This window comes from Lonchura striata, chromosome 14 (genome assembly GCF_050655825.1).
Source record: "Lonchura striata isolate lonStrDom1 chromosome 14, ASM5065582v1, whole genome shotgun sequence".
Lineage (NCBI taxonomy): Eukaryota > Metazoa > Chordata > Aves > Passeriformes > Estrildidae > Lonchura > Lonchura striata.
In genome coordinates, this window is record NC_140716.1 from 2,673,027 (window position 1) to 2,693,087 (window position 20,061).

The 20,061-nt window shown below is 42.5% G+C and overlaps 1 protein-coding gene across 3 annotated transcripts in view; it reads left to right on the forward strand.

Annotated features, from left to right (window-relative positions):
• The window catches only part of TOM1L2 (target of myb1 like 2 membrane trafficking protein), a 56,890-nt gene that overhangs the window by 10,172 nt on the left and 26,657 nt on the right, over positions 1-20,061 (forward strand). For all 3 annotated transcript variants that reach the window (XM_021550004.4, XM_021550010.4, XM_021550018.4), the window contains exons 2-7: positions 9,087-9,171; positions 10,113-10,191; positions 11,788-11,937; positions 16,092-16,226; positions 17,147-17,305; positions 17,983-18,099. In XM_021550004.4, the coding sequence (XP_021405679.1) occupies positions 9,087-9,171; positions 10,113-10,191; positions 11,788-11,937; positions 16,092-16,226; positions 17,147-17,305; positions 17,983-18,099 (725 nt within the window). The remainder of the gene's footprint in view (positions 1-9,086; positions 9,172-10,112; positions 10,192-11,787; positions 11,938-16,091; positions 16,227-17,146; positions 17,306-17,982; positions 18,100-20,061) is intronic.

Sequence of the window (20,061 nt, forward strand, 5' to 3'; positions counted from 1 at the left end):
AAGCAGAATGGGCAGCTGGCAGTGGAGCCTTTCAGTCACCACAGCATTGGCAAAAGCAATTCCTGTCACCTCGTGGAAGAGGAGCCAGCTTTTCCCTCCTTGCGTGGTGAAAACACAGAGTACTCCAGATACTGATCCTCAAGCTGTGGAGATTTTGGAGAACTGGGATGGGGTTAGAGCTTGCTGCCTCTTGCACAGGCCTGCTGTTGTTCTGTAGAGCAGTGCAAGGGAAGGTTGAAAAACTGAAATGCAAACTGAGGCTTTCACACAAGAAAACATAACCCATCAACTCTCAAAAGCTGCAGACTCATCTGTCTAGGTCACTCTACATGTGGGATAATTGTAGTTTTCCAGAGGATGCAGCTCTCACCTTCCTAGTTGTAGGAGAGCTGGGGTGGGAGCATCCACTTGGAATAGTTACTGCAAGAGTTGTTGCATTTCACTTCTAACACATTTTAATTATCACATGTGAACATTTGCTTAAAAATTCCGTGTAGCATGCTGCAGCAAAGCAGTAAACCTGTTCTTGTAACTGCCTTCTTGTAGGAATGAGTGATTTTACCTATTTTTTCCCTCACTCTATAGTATTTTCAGTTTATTTTAAGCATGTTAAAATGTGGGCAACTGATTTTAGGAGTAACCTGTAAAAAATAATACAAATAATTCTAATGTAGGAGCGTGATGATTCTTTCTGCCTTGTAGTTTGTTTGCAGCAAACATGTTTCAAGTGAGCAGGTGGGAGGGGGATTTTGAAAAATATGGGGATGGATTTTTAGAGTTTGCAGCTGACATGGATTAAAAATTCTTAAAACATTCCATCCATGAAAGGCAATTAGTTTTGTTTTATGAATATGAAAAGCACGTAGCTTGTAAGTACTGGAGTGAAGTCCCAAGTGAGTTATTAGAACTTGCTTTACTCATGTAGTACAAAATTGGCCATCAAGAGCTGATAGATTTCAAATATAGCTCACTGACACACTGATCATCCATAACTTTTCATAAAGTCATTTTTTTGGGTTCACCTGTAATTACTGGATGCTGTTGAAGTCCTGAATGGGGCAGATAGTCACACATCAGGACACCTCCTTACTCTTGATGCTGATTACAGCATGTTGTGCTGCTGGGAGATGGAATTGTGATACCTCTCAGCCTGCTTTTCCTACTTTCAGCTGCCCCATTCTCTGAGATTGATAAGTTAAGGCTAATAAAATGAATGGAGTCTGCTTTTTTTTTAGCAGGTTTTTTTTTGGCATTAGGAAAAATTAATGTAGTATGTAATGCATGGTTTTTGATTGGGGTTGTCTGTATGAGTAGTTCTCAGCTACTGATGGGTGTTTCGAAAATGATTTTTTTTTCAACTTCTTTGATTGTTTTTTGGGGGGTTTTTTAGAGAGACAAAACTGTTAGAAAATTTGATAATTGTAATGTTAATCAACTCAACAGATGTTATTCACCCAGTATGTCAGTGCTTTAATATCTGAGATTCTCAGTTAAGGAACTGGTAGCCCAAGTTAAGGAAGGAGGTAGCCCCTCCAACCATCCAAATTCCACGGAGAAACTAAAACAGAATGAAAACTCTTTGGCAAGTGGTGGGCTACAATATAAGTTCTGGTTATGGAAATGACTAAATGTTGATGATCTTGTTATAGAACACTGGCTGCTGGACAGTGTTCAAAGGAGGAGGAGATTTGGGTACCCATCCTGATGCATTGACCTGTTAAAACAACACCGTGCTGATAAATTCTCCCACACAGAATCATACGGACACGTTGCAGCAGTCGCAGTTAAATTTAGAAAAGGCAAATCTGAAGGAGACCATTTCATCACCCAGGAGATTTTAATTTATGCTTTCATGCCTCTCATCCAGAGAAGAAAGATGGACACTCAGAGTGGGATGATATTAAACTGCTGGAAGTGTTGCCTAATAGATCACAAATGTCTGTGAAGTGGCAAGTCATCATCCCCCTAACACAACGGGACGAGGGGACACCGTCACGAGATGTGACATGTCATAAAGGATCATTGATTTGTTGCTCCCCTACTGTAAATCAAACATCTCCATTCAAATCCATTAAAATCCATTAATACAGGGTGCAGATTTTAAAACTGCTTTGACGTTTCTGATTGAAGGCTTGGGCGTATCGATTCCTGACGTGAGCAGGACCCTGTTTGTCAATCAGAAAGTAGCACCATCATCTGAAAATCGTGGGTTGGCAGCGAGGTGGGAATCTACCCAAGGTCACTGCTAAAAGAGATGAGGAAACGTGCAGTGAAGGCTGAATTTTGGGGAAAAGTGCCTGTGAATCATGCAAATGGCTTGATGAGCTGGGAGCTGCTTGTGTATGACCTCGCTGTGAAGGACGGCTATTTACAGTACATGGGTCAACATGTGAGCTCTGATGAGTGTCAGGGCATGGGAGGAAGGTGGCTTTCTGTGCTTTGTTTCTAAAGCTGTGTAGAATGGAGAAGTCAGATAGATTTCACTGTGTTTTAAAGAAGCAGTAGTGTCTCTCTGCCATCTGTTTTGGAAGAGAGCAACTCACATACACGTGTCATTCAGCGGAGTTTGCTGTCAGCAGCAACAATTTCTGCTGATGGGAGAACTTCAGGGAGAAGATTCATAACAAAAGTCTTTATTGTATAGAAACACACCGTTCTGCTTGGGATCCAGCTTCCAAATGCTTTTAAGGACTGTGACTAAACTACCATTTATGCCTGAGGTGAGAGACATATGAGTACAGAAGCTGCCTGGACCAGGTTGTCCTGCCAGGCCTTTTTTGTGCAACACAATTGCAGCTGGGAAGGTCTGACTGGTTTTACACCCTGCAAACGTATCAAGACCTTTGAGATGAGATAAACTAAGTGAGCCATGCTGATACGCTGCCTTGCCTGCTCTGATATTATTTTAAGGCTTTCTGTTTTGGTTTTCTTTTTGTTCAGGTGAAGCTCTGATCTGAGTATGAAAGAAAAGTCTTCTTTATTGTACAGCTGTTAATATTTATTTAATATGTATTAGTACATTCACCTTGTTCTGCTTCTGAAACTGCAGTGCAGCTATGCTCAGTTAATCACCTGGAGTTTCCTGCACCTGAGAGGCTGAATTTGTGGGTGATGTTTTTTTCTGCAGCATATCTAAATCACGAGAATGTTGTAGCATGACTGTGAGTACCATGAGGTCCTTAAAAAGGCACAGTAATTACATACTATATATTCATGGTTGCAGGTACGTGTGATCTGGAAAGCAGGTTGGAGGAAGTTTGCATTTGGGTGGCACCTTCAAAAAGAAGAAAACCTGAAAGTTAATTGGAGAAAATGACAGTTCCCAGTTTACTGCTGTGCCTTCCAACAGCACTTGAGCTAAATACTCTTTAGAATTGCACATGTGCATGTCCGCAGTGTCTCTTTATTTTATTTTAACATAGACTCTGCAGCCATTACCAACTATTCATTTATTCAGCACCAGAAACTTTGGCAAAACAATGAATGGAAGATAAATTATTTGATCCCAAAGAGTTTTAGTGTGAACATAGCTAAAAACCAAGTGAAAAATCACAGTGGTCATGACAAGTGGATGGCTAGTGCTGCAGCAGTCCGACCCAAATCGCATTTTCTGTAGTGCTTTGCCGTTCAGATTGAGCCCGTTTGTTCTAGCTGACTGGCTTTTTCCTTGGAAGTGTGAAGCTCAGCATTTTCAGAGCAGTGTGAAATAAGGAATGTAGAAAAAGGACTTGGAGCAGTGAGGTGGCTAATTGAAAAATGCTCTTGGAGCGGTGCGCTCTAACAAAGGAGCTGGCAGGGTTTTATGAGTAAGTCACTCCAGAGCTGAGTTTTGATCTTGAATTTTGAATGAGTCACATTTATATTTTAATAGGAGCGTTTTGATAAAAAGGAACAATCCTCCTGTTGGTTACCATAATGTCTAAGTGGCCGTGACTGTCTTTTTAAAAGCAAATATAGAGAAACAAGAATAGACTGTTGGGTCCAGGAGTATCCAAGTGTGTTATTTGAGTGTGTCTCTTGTCTCCCAAGTGAGATGCCTTGAACTCAGCAGCTTTGTGAATGCTGGAGGTCTTTGGTCTTATCTTCATTTTGCTTGGACAGCTGAAATATGTTTCCATGGCCTCTGTATGGTCTTTCCTTGGATCTTATTGATGGTGCTGTGGGGGTCATTGATGATTGAATCCAAGAGAGACAGCTGCAGTCACAAAATGTAATGGTGCTTTGAAGTGTAAAACAGTTCTGTAGGCTACAGCTCAGAGATGTCATTGTCCCGTTCATTTGAGCAATCTTGTCTGGTTTGCATTGCCTTGCAAAACTCTTGCTATTTTCCTGAAAGCCCAGTCTGTAAAAGCATTTTGCTTTTACCCTCAGCTGATGCCCCTCGCTTCTGAGAGAGCATTGAAGGGAGGGGAACCAGCAGGATGGGAGCAAAAACCTGCTGATGCTGTGGTTCCTTCTGATCCCTGTTATGCAGAGTGAAATATGACATATCTGACTGTTTGATTTGCTAATATCAGTGGTGGAGCACAGCTGGTAGGCAGGTGGACTGTTAAGAGACAAGACGAAGATCTAAGATCTGCAATCTTATGAACGTGCAAGCAAAAAAGAAAGAGTAACCACAATTCCTAAGATGTTTTATGCTATTTGAACACCAAACACTGTTGGAGGGAAGGGGAAAAGTTTGGACTTGGAGCTTTCTTGGTTTTGGATCTTTCTAACACAGTGCACTGGTGTGCATGTTTCTTGCATAAATAGAAGATGATTTTGTGTGTGTAGTTCATCCCAAATGTATGAATTGAGAGTCTCTGAAGGAACATCTGGAGAAGACCCAAGAGAGAAAACTGTGAGTTTTCTGAACATAAAGATCTGTTCATTCATGAGATTCTGATATTCAAACAGAAAAGTACAGTTGTGTCCTTTCCATTTAATGTTATTTCTAGCAAGTGCCACATGTAACTTTCCCTTTTGCCTTTTATCCCAAGATCATTCTACAGCACTGTAAAGACTGGTACTTATAGATGGACTTTTGGAGAGATTTTTACCCTGGTGCTGTCATAATTCAGGCTGGAATAGCTGCTCTCAGTTCTTCCAGCAGTCAGAATTCCAATCTCAGCTCTACAAACATGCACATGGAGCAGTGGTATGAAGAGAGCAGAGAAGAGCTTTTTGAGGATAACCAGTGTTAGTGTTTCTCTGTGAGCCCACTTTTGACCTGATTTCAAAAGATGGGTGATAAAAGTTGTTCTGTTTTCTTCCTGCATTTAGAAGCTAATTCCTGCCCTGTGTAACCTGTTTGTTACGTGGTGATTGTACAGGAATTTCTAACCTGGTTTCCTTATGGTGACACCTCAGGTCAGAACAGGTTGTTTGGGCAGAGGCTTGGCTGGGGGTGTGTGCACCGAGACTCTTTGTACTGGGAACTTTAGACTGCTGAACCCTCTGAGTGCTGTAAAGGATACAGGATTTCAGCATGAGTAGGGAAATGCTGATATTGCCGTTTGGCAGAGCGTGGAAACGCGGCCACAAGAGTTGGATCTCAGAGGGAAGGTGTGAATGAAGAAAATAGCACCGTTTTTTCTCCTTTTCCTCACAGACTACAGATAAGCTGATGCTGCGTGTGCATATGCAGTGCCCAAGGTCTGCTGTGTGTCAGGCATGGAGTGCCAGATTGTCTTTCTTCCTACCAGAACATTTATGCTTTAATTTGGGACACGTGGTGGGAACTGATAGCATCTTGTTTCAGAGAGAGACTTTCTGATAATCTCACTGGTGGTATCGTGTCTCTGTGTGAGACACAAACCCGGCATTATCCCAGCACTCAGAGCTGTGCAAGGAGCCCTTGGCACCAGGCTGGGAGCTGCCAGCCCTTCTGTGATGCAATGAAACTATACCATAAATTCTTCAGGGCAAACTCCTCCTCATCACCTTCCCTCTTAACATTTCTTATTGCACCCTGGAATCTTTTGGTCACATTCCAGAGTTCATGTGTGAATGAGCTGGTGCCTTTTAATGGTTGTGAAAGAGGTTGAGGAACTGATTAACTTTTTAAAGGGGATTTGCATGATTTGTGTGCCATTCCTTTGCTGTTCTGTGTTAGTTTCCAAAATCTGTTTAATCTTGTCAGCCGTGTCTGGGTGCTATTTGAGGAGGAGCCTTCCAAAACGTCCATGAAATACTGGACAGGTTATTGAGCATTTTTAATTTCCTGCATTTTGGCTATGTTGGGTACGGATTCTCCTACAGCTGAGTGCAGGCAGAGCTGCTTCACTAGAAATCCAGAACTCCAACCTGCTGTGTTTTGGCTCTAGAAGAGCTCTGCAGGCTCTCAGTTTGTCACAGCACAATACTGCTCTTCAGACAAATCCCACCCAAACCTTCTCTGCAGCCAGTGAGCTCCTTTGTACAGCTGAGAGAGCTCTGCAGCAGCAAATCTGGGTCACACACCCTACAAAGGACACACAACTCCAGATGACAAGTGCTCGTGTGCTCTCTTGCTGAAGAAGAGACTAAAATTAGCTTCTGACTCTTACTCGAATTAAAAATTACCCAAGGGGAAAAGAACTAATTCTCAAGAAGACAACTGTTATGTCTTAAACCCACGCAGTCTCAGCTGTGTATGCAGAAATGCAAAAATAAAAAGGTAGTAATCAAATTTTTTGGGAGAAAGGGGATTTTGTTTTCCCTGGAGTATCTCAAAAAGGGAATATGACCAAGGTTATCAGGGACCACAGTTGAGCATTCTAGTGCTAACCTCTCTAACAGTGCTGCAGCAGCATCTCTTTACTCTGCTATCTTCAAAATATCAGCTTTTTTTACCTATGGAGTGCTGCCATATCCACATTTTGTCAAAATAAACCTTAAATCCATGGGTTTTACAAGACCAGTGAGTGAATTGGCTGCCAGCACAACTTTGTGTAGGATCAGCATTTTCCAAAATCATATAAAAAGTGATTATAGCAGACCAGAGAGACTGAACATTGCTAAGTTGCTGCCTGATGCCAAATACTGTCAAGAACACACAAATTTGTTAATATAGTTTAAGATTAAGGAAACAAATGATGTGCCCAGCTTAAGGAATACTCTCTATTTAAGGCACAATCTCTTATTTTGGAGCATTTGGCTTGTAAATCCTTTGCAGCTCTGGGGATCACCTTCTCTAGCAGATCAGATGTAGTGATGGGGTTTTTTTATCTCTGAGTGTTAAGGGTTTTTTTCTAATGTTGAATAAAATGTTTTCTTAAGCGATAAGGACTATATGGTGGTGAAGGCAGATCACGTTCTGTAGCAATAAAACCTTATGTAGACTGTAAGAACACAAAGCAACTAACAGAAGTGATTCTTAAAGTAGCTTTGCACAAAGATAAATTCCTGTATCCTAGAAAACATTAAATAGCTCTGCCTGCACTGTAAATGCAGTAAATTAAAAATACTCAGTAACCTGTCCAGTATTTATTGGACATTATGGAAGCTGTGTAGCTCTCAAGCATAAAGAATTTTCATTGACCAAAGTGAACTTTACCATGAGGGGATGATGGCTGTAAAAGATCCAGCTGGGAGATTTTCAGCCTTCATTCCCTCCCCAAAGGGTACACTGCAGTGCTGCTTCTCAGAATGAGAAGTGAGGTCTGTAAAAAATATTTTCCTGTTCCATAATCTCCTTTTCCATGATGTCCTCTCCCTTCTGTTCAGCTCTCCCTTCTGGGGTTTTGCATAGCTGTCTGGTTTGTCTCAAACTTCTGTAATTGCTGTCCTTGGTGGAGCTGCTTTAACCATGATTTTGGTGTAGATAAGTCACTGAAACTTCAATTACCCAGGCACAGTCTTTCTCCAAATAATGTCCCATAATTATGGCCTGTAGGCATCTGTATCCTCAGTCACAGTGATGGAAATATTAATAGGGAAAAAGCACTATTGGTAAACAAAAGGAGATGTGTGAAGTTCTTGGAGCCTGGTCTTTCTAAACAAAATCTGCCTTGTCCTGGGGTACAGATTTGGGTTAGATGTGGACAGAAGGATAGTTGGAGAAGATGGTACCTCTGGTTTTGTTTCTGCTTTGAAATGTTTAGAAGTGGGTTTGCTTACCCTCTTTACCTTCCACCATTGGATGCCAGGGATCTGTAGAAAAACCCAGAGTAATTTAGAGAAGGTCATGCTTGGCTCAAAGGTCTCCTTTTTAGATCTTTCTAGTGACAGGCTTTACATTCAACTTGACATCATTCCTGACTGTGGGTAGCAGATAGGATTTGAATGCTGCAAGTGAGGAGTGTGAAAAATTCCAGGGATGTTCCAGGCACTGCTAGACAGAACTATATTGATTTAGGAGGAAATCCCAAGGAGGAAATAGTTCTTGTCAACTGATTACTACAAGTTATGGTTATTCTACTCCTGCAGACATCTATAAATTAAACTGCCAACAGTTGGCATCTGCCACTGTCACAGTGCTATAGGTCATCCTTCCCCGGGAATTGAGTGATGCCAGAGTGACTTAACCTGCCACACAAATAGTGAGGGAAGATTTGGGAGGAAGGCAGAGCTTGGGAGGTGTGTACAGAGCCCCAGCATGGAGAGGGACATAGCACAGGACAGGTGTCGTGATATAATGACCTGAACTGTTATGTACCAAATGTTTTCACGTGCTGGTGGGTCTTTTCATGCTGAAATTCCTTGAATTCTGTCTCCACTTTGCTGTTTTTCCTCCCTCGATTCATGTGGAGGTATTATCTGCTGAAACAGGGAGGAGGTCATGCTGGTTTGGGGGATATTTTCCTAGCTCATAACTTGCCAGCAGTGCAGCATCTGAAGAGTTTAAATTGGAATTAGCTGACATTTTCCTACTCTCCCTGGAATTCAGGAGTCTTTGAAGAACAGCCCATCTATGTGGGCTGGAGGGATAATTGATTCTGTCTGGAAACCTCTATGCTGATCCCTAAAACCAGGATGGAAGGATTGACATTGTTTACTGCCAGCAGGGATTTGTTTTTTTCTGTCTGTTACTGAATAGTTTCAGCTCAGAGTAACTGAAGATGGATTGAGGTATAGACCTAATCAGGAAGATGTGAAAAGATTTATTTTTCTTTACTTTACAGAAAAGGCCACAGATGGCTCTTTGCAGAGTGAAGACTGGACACTTAACATGGAGATCTGTGACATTATCAACGAGACAGAAGAAGGGTATGTGCTACTTCAGCAGACTTGGAAAGGTCCCTGAACACAATCTTCCTCTAGTTGTACTCAGCACGTGAGGAGATGCAGCGAGGCTGGGGGCAGATGCTTATGGTTTGAATGCAGTTTGCAGATCAGTTGCTTGGTTTTCCTGCTCCTTAGACCTCTCCTGCTCTCACAAAATACTGTATGATGCACCACCTGTAGGATTCAGGACAAGAAGAAATGGCTTCAAGTTGTGCCAGGAGAGCAACTTACTTAGATGACATATTAGAAAAAAATTCTTCACTGAAAGGGTGGTCAGGCTCTGGGTCAGGCTGCCCAGGGAAGTGGTGGAACCACCATTCTTGGAAGCATTCAAAAAACACATGGATGTGGCATTTTGGGACATAGTACAGTGGTGGCCTTAGTGCTGAGCTAATGATTGGACTCAATGATCTAAGAGGGCTTTTCCAAGCCAAATGATTTTGTGATACTTTCTGTGGTCAGTCTCTGCTTGGGAGGGTTGGCATGAAAAACTTTTTGGAGAGGGTGCCACCTTTGTTTTTCATCAGGTGTACCTCTTTGCAATGCCTTTAATTTCAGCTCTTTGGGTAGATAGCATTTCTGACACACCTCCAGCACCAGAAAGCTTTGCTGTTTGCAGTCTGCAGGAGAACTGATCACTGCTCTTATTCCCTGGGCTTGTCAGAGTGGCTGTCAGTCTTCCCTGCCTAATCAACAGCCTGAATTTTTGGAGACTTGTGGCATTCTTCCAGTCTTGACTTCTATGGTACCTTGTCTCCTCACCTATTTCTCCATAACCCTGATTTGGTTGTAGTCAGATGATCTGAAGTTAACCCATGTGCTTATGTCCAGCTGAAAACGACAAAGGATTCATTTTCCCACAGTTTATGGGATGTGAAAAGCCTGTCTGAGCCGTCTGTTAAAATGGTGTGTTTCTCCTTCAGGCCCAAGGATGCCATTCGAGCACTGAAGAAGAGGCTGAATGGAAACAAAAATTACAGAGAGGTCATGCTGGCGCTGACGGTGAGTGGGGGCAGGCTGGAATGCCTCAAAGGGCAGAACCCTTTTGTCATTTTCCTCTTCCTGGCACTCTCTTGAATGTACACACTATTTCCTTTAACAGCCACTGCTCTGCCCTTTTCTTCTCTCCAATTGCCTCCTCACTTCCTTGGGGAGAGCTGCTGGAAGCTTTGCATAGTGGTTTTCTGACTCAATTGATTTCTGCTTCTTTTTGTGGCTCTTATTCATCCCAAGGACTGACTGAGGAAAATTAAAGTGGCTCAAATGGATCTGTTACTCTTTGAGGTTTTCCTTTCTACTCTCATTTCCCTGTGTCCAACCATTCCTCCACTCCAAGGCAACAGCTGTGGGCATATCTGCAAGTGAGGATGATGAACTTGCCATATTTTCAGCTTCACAAGTAGCTGATGCACAATTTCCCTTGTGAATGAATCTCTGTAGGAGACAACGCATTAATTTATGCTGATCTAATTTCACTCAATAAAGTGTAAATTATATTCTGTGCATTTAGACAGCACTGCTAAGGTGTGGGATAATTTAGCAGTGACCTTTCCTGCTGATGGCTTTAGCTGGAGGTTTCCTGGGTAGTGCAGCCCTCCTGAGTGGGGTGCTGGGCTGGCTGTGGCAGTAACTGGATCGAGTTATCCTGCTGTGGGGAGGTGATCTGCATATGATTCTTTCACAGAGCTCTTGTTGCATCTCCCTGCCGAGGCGTAACCGTACTTTCTGTCTTCTTGCCATTTCCTATCCTGGATTGTCATTTTGACAGATTACCAAAGACCAAACCATGAGATTATCCATTGTGCAGGAAAGAGCAAAATCCATCAGGAATGAGCTCGTGTCATCATGGCTGATGAAAGTAGCTGAAGGAGGAGAGTAATTACAGATTCCTCGGTACAGAGTTGCAGTGGTTATTAGGCATGGCTGTAAGGAGAAGTGACGCGTTGGATTTATCTCCATGCTAATCATGTTCTTCAGAGAGAAATCAACAGCTGTTCTTCCATGGCAGTTGAATGGCAAGTGGAAGGTGCCTCCAGCTAGGTTGCAGGGGGAAAATGTGTCAAAGTATAACCTGTCAGAGCATTCACAGGGGAGTGTTTTGAATGAGTGAAGATCATTCACCTGAATTCCCAACTCTAAAACATGGCTTATCGCTCGGAGCAACTGGGTCCAGCTGTGTTCCAGGCATATAGAAAATGGTGGAGTGGCACAGCACGATAATATCTCACTGTGACAGGATGTCCTCTGTCTTACCTGCTCCTGATGTGCTGCTGGATATGTGGCTGTTCAGCTGCACTGGCTGGAAAGTTCTGCTTTGAAGATGAAGAAACTTTCTATTTCTTTGCCTTGAAAACAGGAAAGGTGGATCACAAAAATGCCCAATATGTTAACAGTGGGTGAGGTACAGCTGAATGTGTGTGTAGAGAAGTTTTTTTGCAAAACTGGGGAAGAAGAGAAGTAGTAAGAGTATAAGTGTAATCTCCCTTCTATCTTCTCACCCTCCTATCAAAAAATCTAAAATAAATTTAAAAATCTGGTGCCGTGTGTACGATCAAGCTTTGCTCCAGCAATGAATGTTGGGTTTTCTTGTGTGTGTAGGTGTTGGAGACCTGTGTGAAGAACTGTGGCCATCGCTTCCATGTCTTGGTGGCAAACCGTGACTTCATCGATGGAGTTCTGGTGAAAATCATCTCACCCAAGAACAACCCCCCCACTATAGTACAGGATAAAGTCCTAGCACTGATTCAGGTACACAGCTTGTCTCTGCTTCCATATGTTGCTGCCTGAAATAAGGACTGTCTGCTTTGATGCTACGCATCACTAAACATGCTGTCATCGTTAAAAATGTGGCAAGTTTTTTATATATATACTCAAACAATATATCCAGATTGATGGGAAAAAGCAGACATGAACACACATAGATATTTTATCCAGGGAGAACTGTCTGGATTCTAGTTAGAGAGGTACCAAGCTAAAACAGGAGGATTTAATACAAGGTAAATGGATGCTTTTGCAATTTAACAGTCATATCTAGAAGCTGGAGATTTGCCTCGGTGATGAGCTTGTCATCTGAGGCCAGGAGATTTCAGAGGATTGTGCTTTTGGTGTCAGCTGCAGAACATTTGCCTTTGTGTGTCTGTTTCCCTGACTGGAAAATGGAGCTGTTTCCCTCCATTTGAAAGCATTCTGCATTCCTTTCAAAGATGGTTATAGAAGAGTAAATGACCATATAGGAATTAAAATGGTTTTGGTGTCTTTTCTGTGGTTATTGTGCAGTAAAAGCACACTGTCAGATCCTTGCCTGCAGTGGGAAGTTCAGACATGGGCCTGTCTGCCACTTCTCTTTCTGTGCAGCACAACAATAAACAGCCGTGTTAATTCCACAAACCATTAGCCACACATGAGGAAACATTGGTGCCTGCCTGGAGGAAATCTGACAATTATAGGAAGCTTTATCACTAAGCTTCCACAGGCTACTGCATACACCAGAGACTAAAAGACACTGCGTATTTAAAATGATATAAACCTGCTGCAGTGTTCCTTGTGGGGAGGTATTTACAAATGCACAGCATCATTTGCCAGATATACTTCTGATTTTTATGGCAAAGCATGCACTTGGATTTCTGCTGCTTTATTTCTTATTTGGATACAGGGATAGGGCATCCTTAGAGCATGACAATGTAAATAAGTGATTTTTGAACAGGAAATAAGTAGGGTGGTGGAATTAGTGGGCATTGTGTTGGGGTCAGTGGGAGTCTCTTTATTTCTGGTATATGATTTTGTGGCTTTAAAAAAATAGCACAAAATTCATGAAATTATTAAAAGCAATTCTTGTGCATCTGACTGAGCCCTCAGGTTTCTGCCTGCTTTGGTGGGAGAGCGGATGCATGCAGTGACCAAGAGATGAGGTTAAAAACTGTCCCATAAAGACAAACTGGGTGTGTTTCTATGTTGTTTTACGGAATGTTGGTTTTGCTGGGCTCTGGGCTTAAATGGATTCCCAATCATGAATGCAGCTAAGATGGGAGTGTTTGTAACATAATCAGAAAGCCACAGTCATTGCCTCAGTGTATTAAACAGAGCTTTATCTGAGGAGACTTAGTGCAGTAGAGCTAAAAGCCTCACTCTGGGTACTAAATGCCTTTTGATATAAAAAGCCTGAAAATTATGAAGGTTGCCTGTGGGTGGGTTCGTGTCTCTTTAGCTGGAGGTGGTAGGGGACTTTGTTTTCCAGATTGCCTGACAAGTTTGGAAGAGTGATGGCAGTCACTCATCCCAGGTGCCCTATGGACACACACCCCCAGAATACCCCATGACAGCTTCACTCAGCTTAGGCTGTGCTCTGTAGAGCAACCTGGGGTTGGAGTTAACCCCATCCCAGAGGGCTGATCTCAACTTTGCCCCACCAACATTATTGTATTTATCCCTTTCTATTTTTCAATTGGAGAATTAATAAGAACGGAAATGAGGATTAATAGCCCAGACTTGGAAGAGAACTATACAAAGAGCACACGTCTTCAGGCACACAGCTGTGAAATTCATGGGCCTTTCCATAACAAGGGTAGATAAAGCTGCCATCCAGTTTCTTATCTAGAGACTTGTTTTGAGATGTTGAGCATCTTGTGTCTCACTTTCTCAACCTATTTCCCATTGTACATGAATTAGCATACTTCACATAGTGCTTATCTTTCCTTCTTCACCTTGCTAGGAGGCCTTGGAAATATTCCTTGTCGCTGTGCCCTGAGAAGAGCTGGCCTGTCACCCAGTGCCCAAACACTGGGATGGTCCCTGATTTAGGGGCTGGATTTACAATGGTATTTATGTGACCTGTTTGGGCACATTGAGGATCCAAGTGGGATTTATCCTGAAGTACCTATATTTGATAGTTTAGAAGCTCTGAATTGAATCTCCCCTCTATCCTACATGTGCTTGGACAATGGGCAGTTCTCCTAAGCTCTAGTGTAGCTCCTTATCCATAAAGCAGAGCTAATATTGCAGCTGCCTAGTTGGGTTGTAAGCTGTCTAGGACAGGGATTGTCTTACAATGTGTGTAGACAGCACTTAGGACAATAGTGCCTGTCCTTCTTGTGACCTCTGAGACACACTAATGTAGATAATGCTCCCAGCTCAGGTGAAGAAGAATACAAATGGAAGTGTCTTCCTTCTCCAGGGAAGAGAATTGCAGAACAGAGAATATTTTTAAAAGGTGGAGTGCAGATGAAATGAGATCATTTTGCAAAATCCACAGGAAGCCAATGAAAGAGGGGATGAAAATGTACATCCTCCTGGACAAACAAGCTTCACTAAAAACTGGGGAGAGAATGCAGCATATTTTTCCCTCTAAGTTCCTTTCAAGTGATGATTATTAAATAGAACATCCCTTGCCTAACACTTTTCACATTTGCTTGCAAATAGAGTTGAAGTGGTGAACACCATTATGTAGAAGCCTCATTCAGATGGCTTCTGATGTAAATTGAAAAGGGAGTGAAATGGCAAAGGTGGAGTTACTTGTGCAGTCAAAACCTCCATCAGATTTGGGGATGTTTTGGAAGGTCAGTTCCAAGGAAACAATGGCTGTGTGCTGTCAGAGCTGTTTTTTCTGGCTCAAGCAGGGCTGTTTGGACTTGCACTGCATCAGAACAGTTGATGTAGTTAATTTACTCTTAACAAAGCTGAGAAGCAAACCCAGGATTGTCTGTTTGCACCTGATAATGGATTGTCTCCTGGGCACAAATGGTAGGAAATGCTCTTTCTTAGAATTGAACAGGATAGGAATGCAAGTTAAAAATTAATATTTCTTGTCTTACTTTGCTGTCTTGGATTTCTGTTCTCTCAAATATACAAAATGGTTAAAAGAGCTTTTAAAGTAAAAATAGTCACATAACTAGTGTAAAAGTGATGACTAAATGAATTAAGTTCTGAGCCCACATGTGTCTTGCAGTAGTTCTGGATCCAGCACACTGATACCCTGCTCCACACATGTGGGGGTTTGTGGAATGCTTCATTTTTAAATTGAGTCATAATATTTCAGTTTTTCCTTCCTCTACCTTTTTAATATTTGGTTCATTTCCAACACAAGTGAAAGGGGTTGAGGCTTTTAGCATCCTGTGCTCCCAGCAGCTTCGTGAGTGCAGGAGGCTGGCTAGCCAAGAGAAGCACTTAGTACTCCCACTGAAAGAAAAGCTCAAACGTGAATTGAAGTCTTTTTAGACACCACAGAATTCATGCAGGAGAGATATTATGAATGTTCTGGCTGTGGGAATTTCTCTCTTTTAAACTTGTCCTTTGTGCCACACTGGGGTGTCTTGACTGTTGGATATGCTCTGTCAGAACCCAGGCGTCGTTAGTTCTGCTGCTCAGGGGACTGTCTCTTTCACAAGACAAGAACCTCAGAAAGGACCTTTTTTTAAATTTAAGTCTGGTCCAAATAAGACAACTTGGTGGCTGTGCTTTTCCTTTGGCAACAAATGAGGATGTTTCACAAAGTGAATGGAGATTACTTAAGATGATTTTACAGCTTTGTGAATTTTGGTTAGATCTGTTGAATCTTTCACACAGACCTTTACTAGTGGGTCATTTGCTGTACAATATGCCAGAAAATATCAGCATCAATCACTGCTGAGGAGAGGAGATGGGAAGAGACTTTCATATATGTTCACGGATTTTGATGATGTCAGGAGCTACTTACAGCTACTCTGCACTGAGTTCCTGTCTGTTTTATATCTGAATAAAATGTATAGGTGACTGTCTTAATACTTGCAGGATCTTTTAGACCAGGTCTGATGATTCCAGCTTTCCTTTGAAGCTGAAGACTATGAAAGCTTTTACAGTCAGTATCTGAGGTCAGGGTGGGGCTGGAGCTTCATTTGGAAGGTTTCTGGATAATCCCTTGTGTTTTCCAGGCTTGGGCCGATGCCTTCCGAAGTAGCCCCGATTTAACTGGAGTAGTGCACATTTATGAAGAACTCAAGAGGAAAGGCATCGAGTTCCCCATGGCAGATCTCGATGCTCTGTCTCCAATACACACACCACAGAGGGTAAGCTACAGCCTTGCAATGCCGGGGCTGTTTTCCCAGGATGTCTAAATAGCTGGATAACTACTCGTTTTTCCCCTCCCATTTCTCTGAATTTGACTGATTATCTCACTCCTGGAAGAACATTTTAATAGTGAAAGGGCATGCAAGAGGCATAATACAGACTGATAAGCTATCTCCTCCCTTGAGTCAGTCATCAAACTAAAAAGTTGTAAATTGTTACATTTAATCTTGTAAGACCACCAAACAAATGCAACTAATTTGTTCAAGGAGAGCCCAGCAGGATTTATGATTGACATTTACTTCTTTTCCTCAAAAGTGTGGTTGCTTCTATTGGTAATAACCCTGAGCCAAGGTCTGCCTGTCTATTAGGGATAGAGTCTGAATCTCTCTGATTCCACAGTAATGTGAGAACTTTACACCTCTGGAAAGTTAGGTCTGGAAAGTCGACAGAACTGCTGCTTGGAAGTAACTTAATGATCACAGGTGTTCTGATTATTCACTCTGAAAACTGAAGTTAATGAATCTTTGAAGCGGCAAATGCAAGTGATCAAGGACTGAGAGATTACAATTCTTGTGTCAAGGTTAATTAAATTCAGTATCTACGTATCACATCATTTTTTGGGAGCTTGAAACTTAATTCCTAGTTTAAAGAACTTTATAACTATTTCTCTTTGGCTTTTGCTTTTATTTTGCTTCTCACTTTTCTTGTAAAACTAAATGGACTTAAATGCTTGTGCGTTGGGTCAAAAGAGATGGGCATAGAAGATTTTTGGAGCTGCCAATCTTTTCTGGTAGTTGCACTGACCTTTCCCACAAGGTGCAATTATGTTCTATATTTGAGCCTGTTTGGCCTGAGGTTGCTGACAAAGCAAGTGCTGTCCCAGCTCAGCTTTTGAATTCCTCTCTTTCTGATGTGGCAGAGTGTTCCTGAAGTTGATCCTGCAGCAAATATGCACAATTCCCAGTCTCAGCAAAGGATGAGCAGCAGTTCTTACTCTTCGTCCTCTCCAACGGCGTATTCTGCTCCTCAGGCCCCAGCCTTGAATGTGACTGGTCCCATCACTGCTAATTCTGAACAGGTATTGGCATGTTGATTCTTTCGAGTGAGACTCTTGCAGCAAATCAAATTAGAAATTAATTTGCAGAGGAACTTTAATTTTAACTCTTTGGACTTTGTCTGCTAGGTCTGGCTCTATTTAGTAATCTTTCTTCCTGTTATACTGTAAAATCTGGGCTTTGGATGTGTCTCTGTGGCCTGGTAATGGCAGCACAATCTGCTGGTCCAGCCTTCTCAGCAGTATTTTAGCAGTTATTCCCATTAACCCCTCTCCTTTCAAGGCACAGAATGTCACAGATGTAGGAAGTCAAGCCCTTGCAAATGTCCTAATACAGGACTTTTTTCTCCTTGCAAAATGATAACTTCACAGAGACAAAGATTCTACTTAAAATGGGTACATCTTTCCCCACACTGGAATGAGGCACCACAGCCAAGGTCTGGCTTTAGGTGCTGTTTGCAATTGCTTCCCTTCCATACAGACACAGCACATCTGGGTTTGTGATGATAATTCTTCTCTTTTTCTCTTCCTTTTCTCCTGGGTAAACTTTTTATCTTACTTGGTTTTTTCCCTGCTAGAATGTCTGGAGCCTGAGATATCAAGTCAGACAGAACCAGAGATATCTCAAAGTCAGTTCTTGAAAATGAACTGCTTCAACTAAAAGATTATGCAGTGTTTTGCTGTCTTGTACCCCAATTTAGATTGCCCGGCTGCGCAGTGAGCTGGATATTGTTCGTGGGAATACAAAAGTGATGTCTGAAATGCTGACAGAAATGGTACCTGGACAAGAGGATTCCTCTGACCTTGAGTTACTCCAGGTAGGTTTCCTCGAACATATGATTCTTCCTGTGCTTGTGTTTCTCTGGGGGGGTGTGTTTTGTTGTAGCTCACTTCACAGCCCATGCTTGGATCCATAATGGATCTGGGCTATGCCTGACCTTGGCAAGTGCCATCACTTGATTTTCTTCATTTGTTAAAGCTTCCAGTGACAAGGATTTCATAACTTCCCTTGAAACTTGTTCCAGTGCTTTCCTCTTTCAGTAGCCAAAAATTTTCCCCAATGTTGAATATCAGGTCTCCTTTACCACTAAGCAGCTTAGAATTGCCACAGGTTCTGTAAGCCCTGAGCATTCCTGCTTCTTTTACACCCCCCATCATCACTTGTACAGTGTCAAGACATTCCCAGTCACTAGGCAGGAAAAAGCACTCCATATTTCCATCTGGACTAAAGAATGCTTAGGGTCTGTGGATGCTCTGCCACTTGAAATTTTATCCATGAGCTAACTGTCTTTCCAGAAGATGTGTTTTCCTGAAGGTGTGGTGTCTTAGGGCAGGTGCTCAGGTGAAGTTCTGTGGTAAGTTCTGAGGGCTAGACTCTGTAATCAGGAGCGATTTCTCTGCTGGAAAATCTCAATCCAATGCAGCACTGTGCATCTCAAGAGGGAAAACAGTATAAATTGAGCTCACGTCTCAGCCTTCACACCTATTTCCCAAGGCTCGTGGTCGTGGGGTGGCCTTGTCACTGAGGAAAGTCACAGAGTCCCACAGATGAGGAGCATTGCGATCTGATGTTCCAGCTGCTGCCCTTAAGGTGGGATTTGCCTTTCCACAGCTTCAGAAATAGCCTTCTGTTTGGATTCTGCAGCAGGGAGGATGGGCTCCCACAGCAATCCGTTCAGAGGACGACAGGGAATTGCTCTCCGTGATACATCAGAGTTTGAAATCCATCCAAAAACTGGTCTCTCCCATGCAGTGGCATTGTGTGTTTGTCTCAGAGCCATCATGGCAGCTGATGAGAGGCTTTGCAATAAAGAGCCTTTCAGTCACTGCCCATTTGGGTCGAACTGCTCAAAACAAAAGCAGCTTCCAGGAAACCATGACAGGCCAAAATCGAACAGTTTGCTTACACTGAGAAACAACCACCAGCATCTTGACAGCGTAACCTTAGAGCACAGCTTTAAGGTGAAAGAACTTGATCATAAAATGGAGTGACAGCAACGATTCTTTATTCCAGCTGGTTCCCTTCTGATGCAGCCTAAATCTGAATCACAGAGCTGGGGAGAACCCATTTTTGATCACAAAGGATGGTTAGCCTTTTGAGAGCTGTGAGCTGGGTGCTGCATGCAAGGACTCCTTGCTTTGAGGTTTATATAGCCCTCCTCCTTAAATAATTCCTGACATTTTCTCCAACAATCAAATGTAAACAGCCTGTGAGAGAGCCAGCTCTGAGCAGAATAGATAGGTACTGTCAGCCCTCTCAAAAAGGCAGCAAACAAACCTCTGAAATGTCACAATCTGCTTCGAAAGTGATGGGATCAAAACTGACATTGGAGAACACATTCCTCAAGCTGTTAAGGCAGCTGGATTGCACTAGGTGAAATTTATCCAGAGCTTAGGATGTCAGACCATGCAAGGAAAACAAACACATTTTTGCTTTCATCCTGAAGGCTGTGTACCAACAAGTCATCCTTGTTTAGTGCTGAATTTTTGCTGTGAAGTGGAGCTGGGAGGAGTGGAAGATGACAGAGGGACATGCTTTAGCTGGAATGTCAGTGCTTATTGAAGTAAAACCGTTGGCCTGATCAGAGGCACCCTGCCATACGTCATGTTTCTTCTTGCTGTTCTCCTCAGCAGACCAGTTTGGCCTTTGGTCTTGAGGCCTTTCGGGATTCTGCTAAGTATTTGGTGATGGAAGAGATATCCTGGAAGCATGAGAACTGCTGGTCTAAACAAACTGAAATCTAGATTTCTTAATTAGAGGCTTTTAAAATAAATGCTCT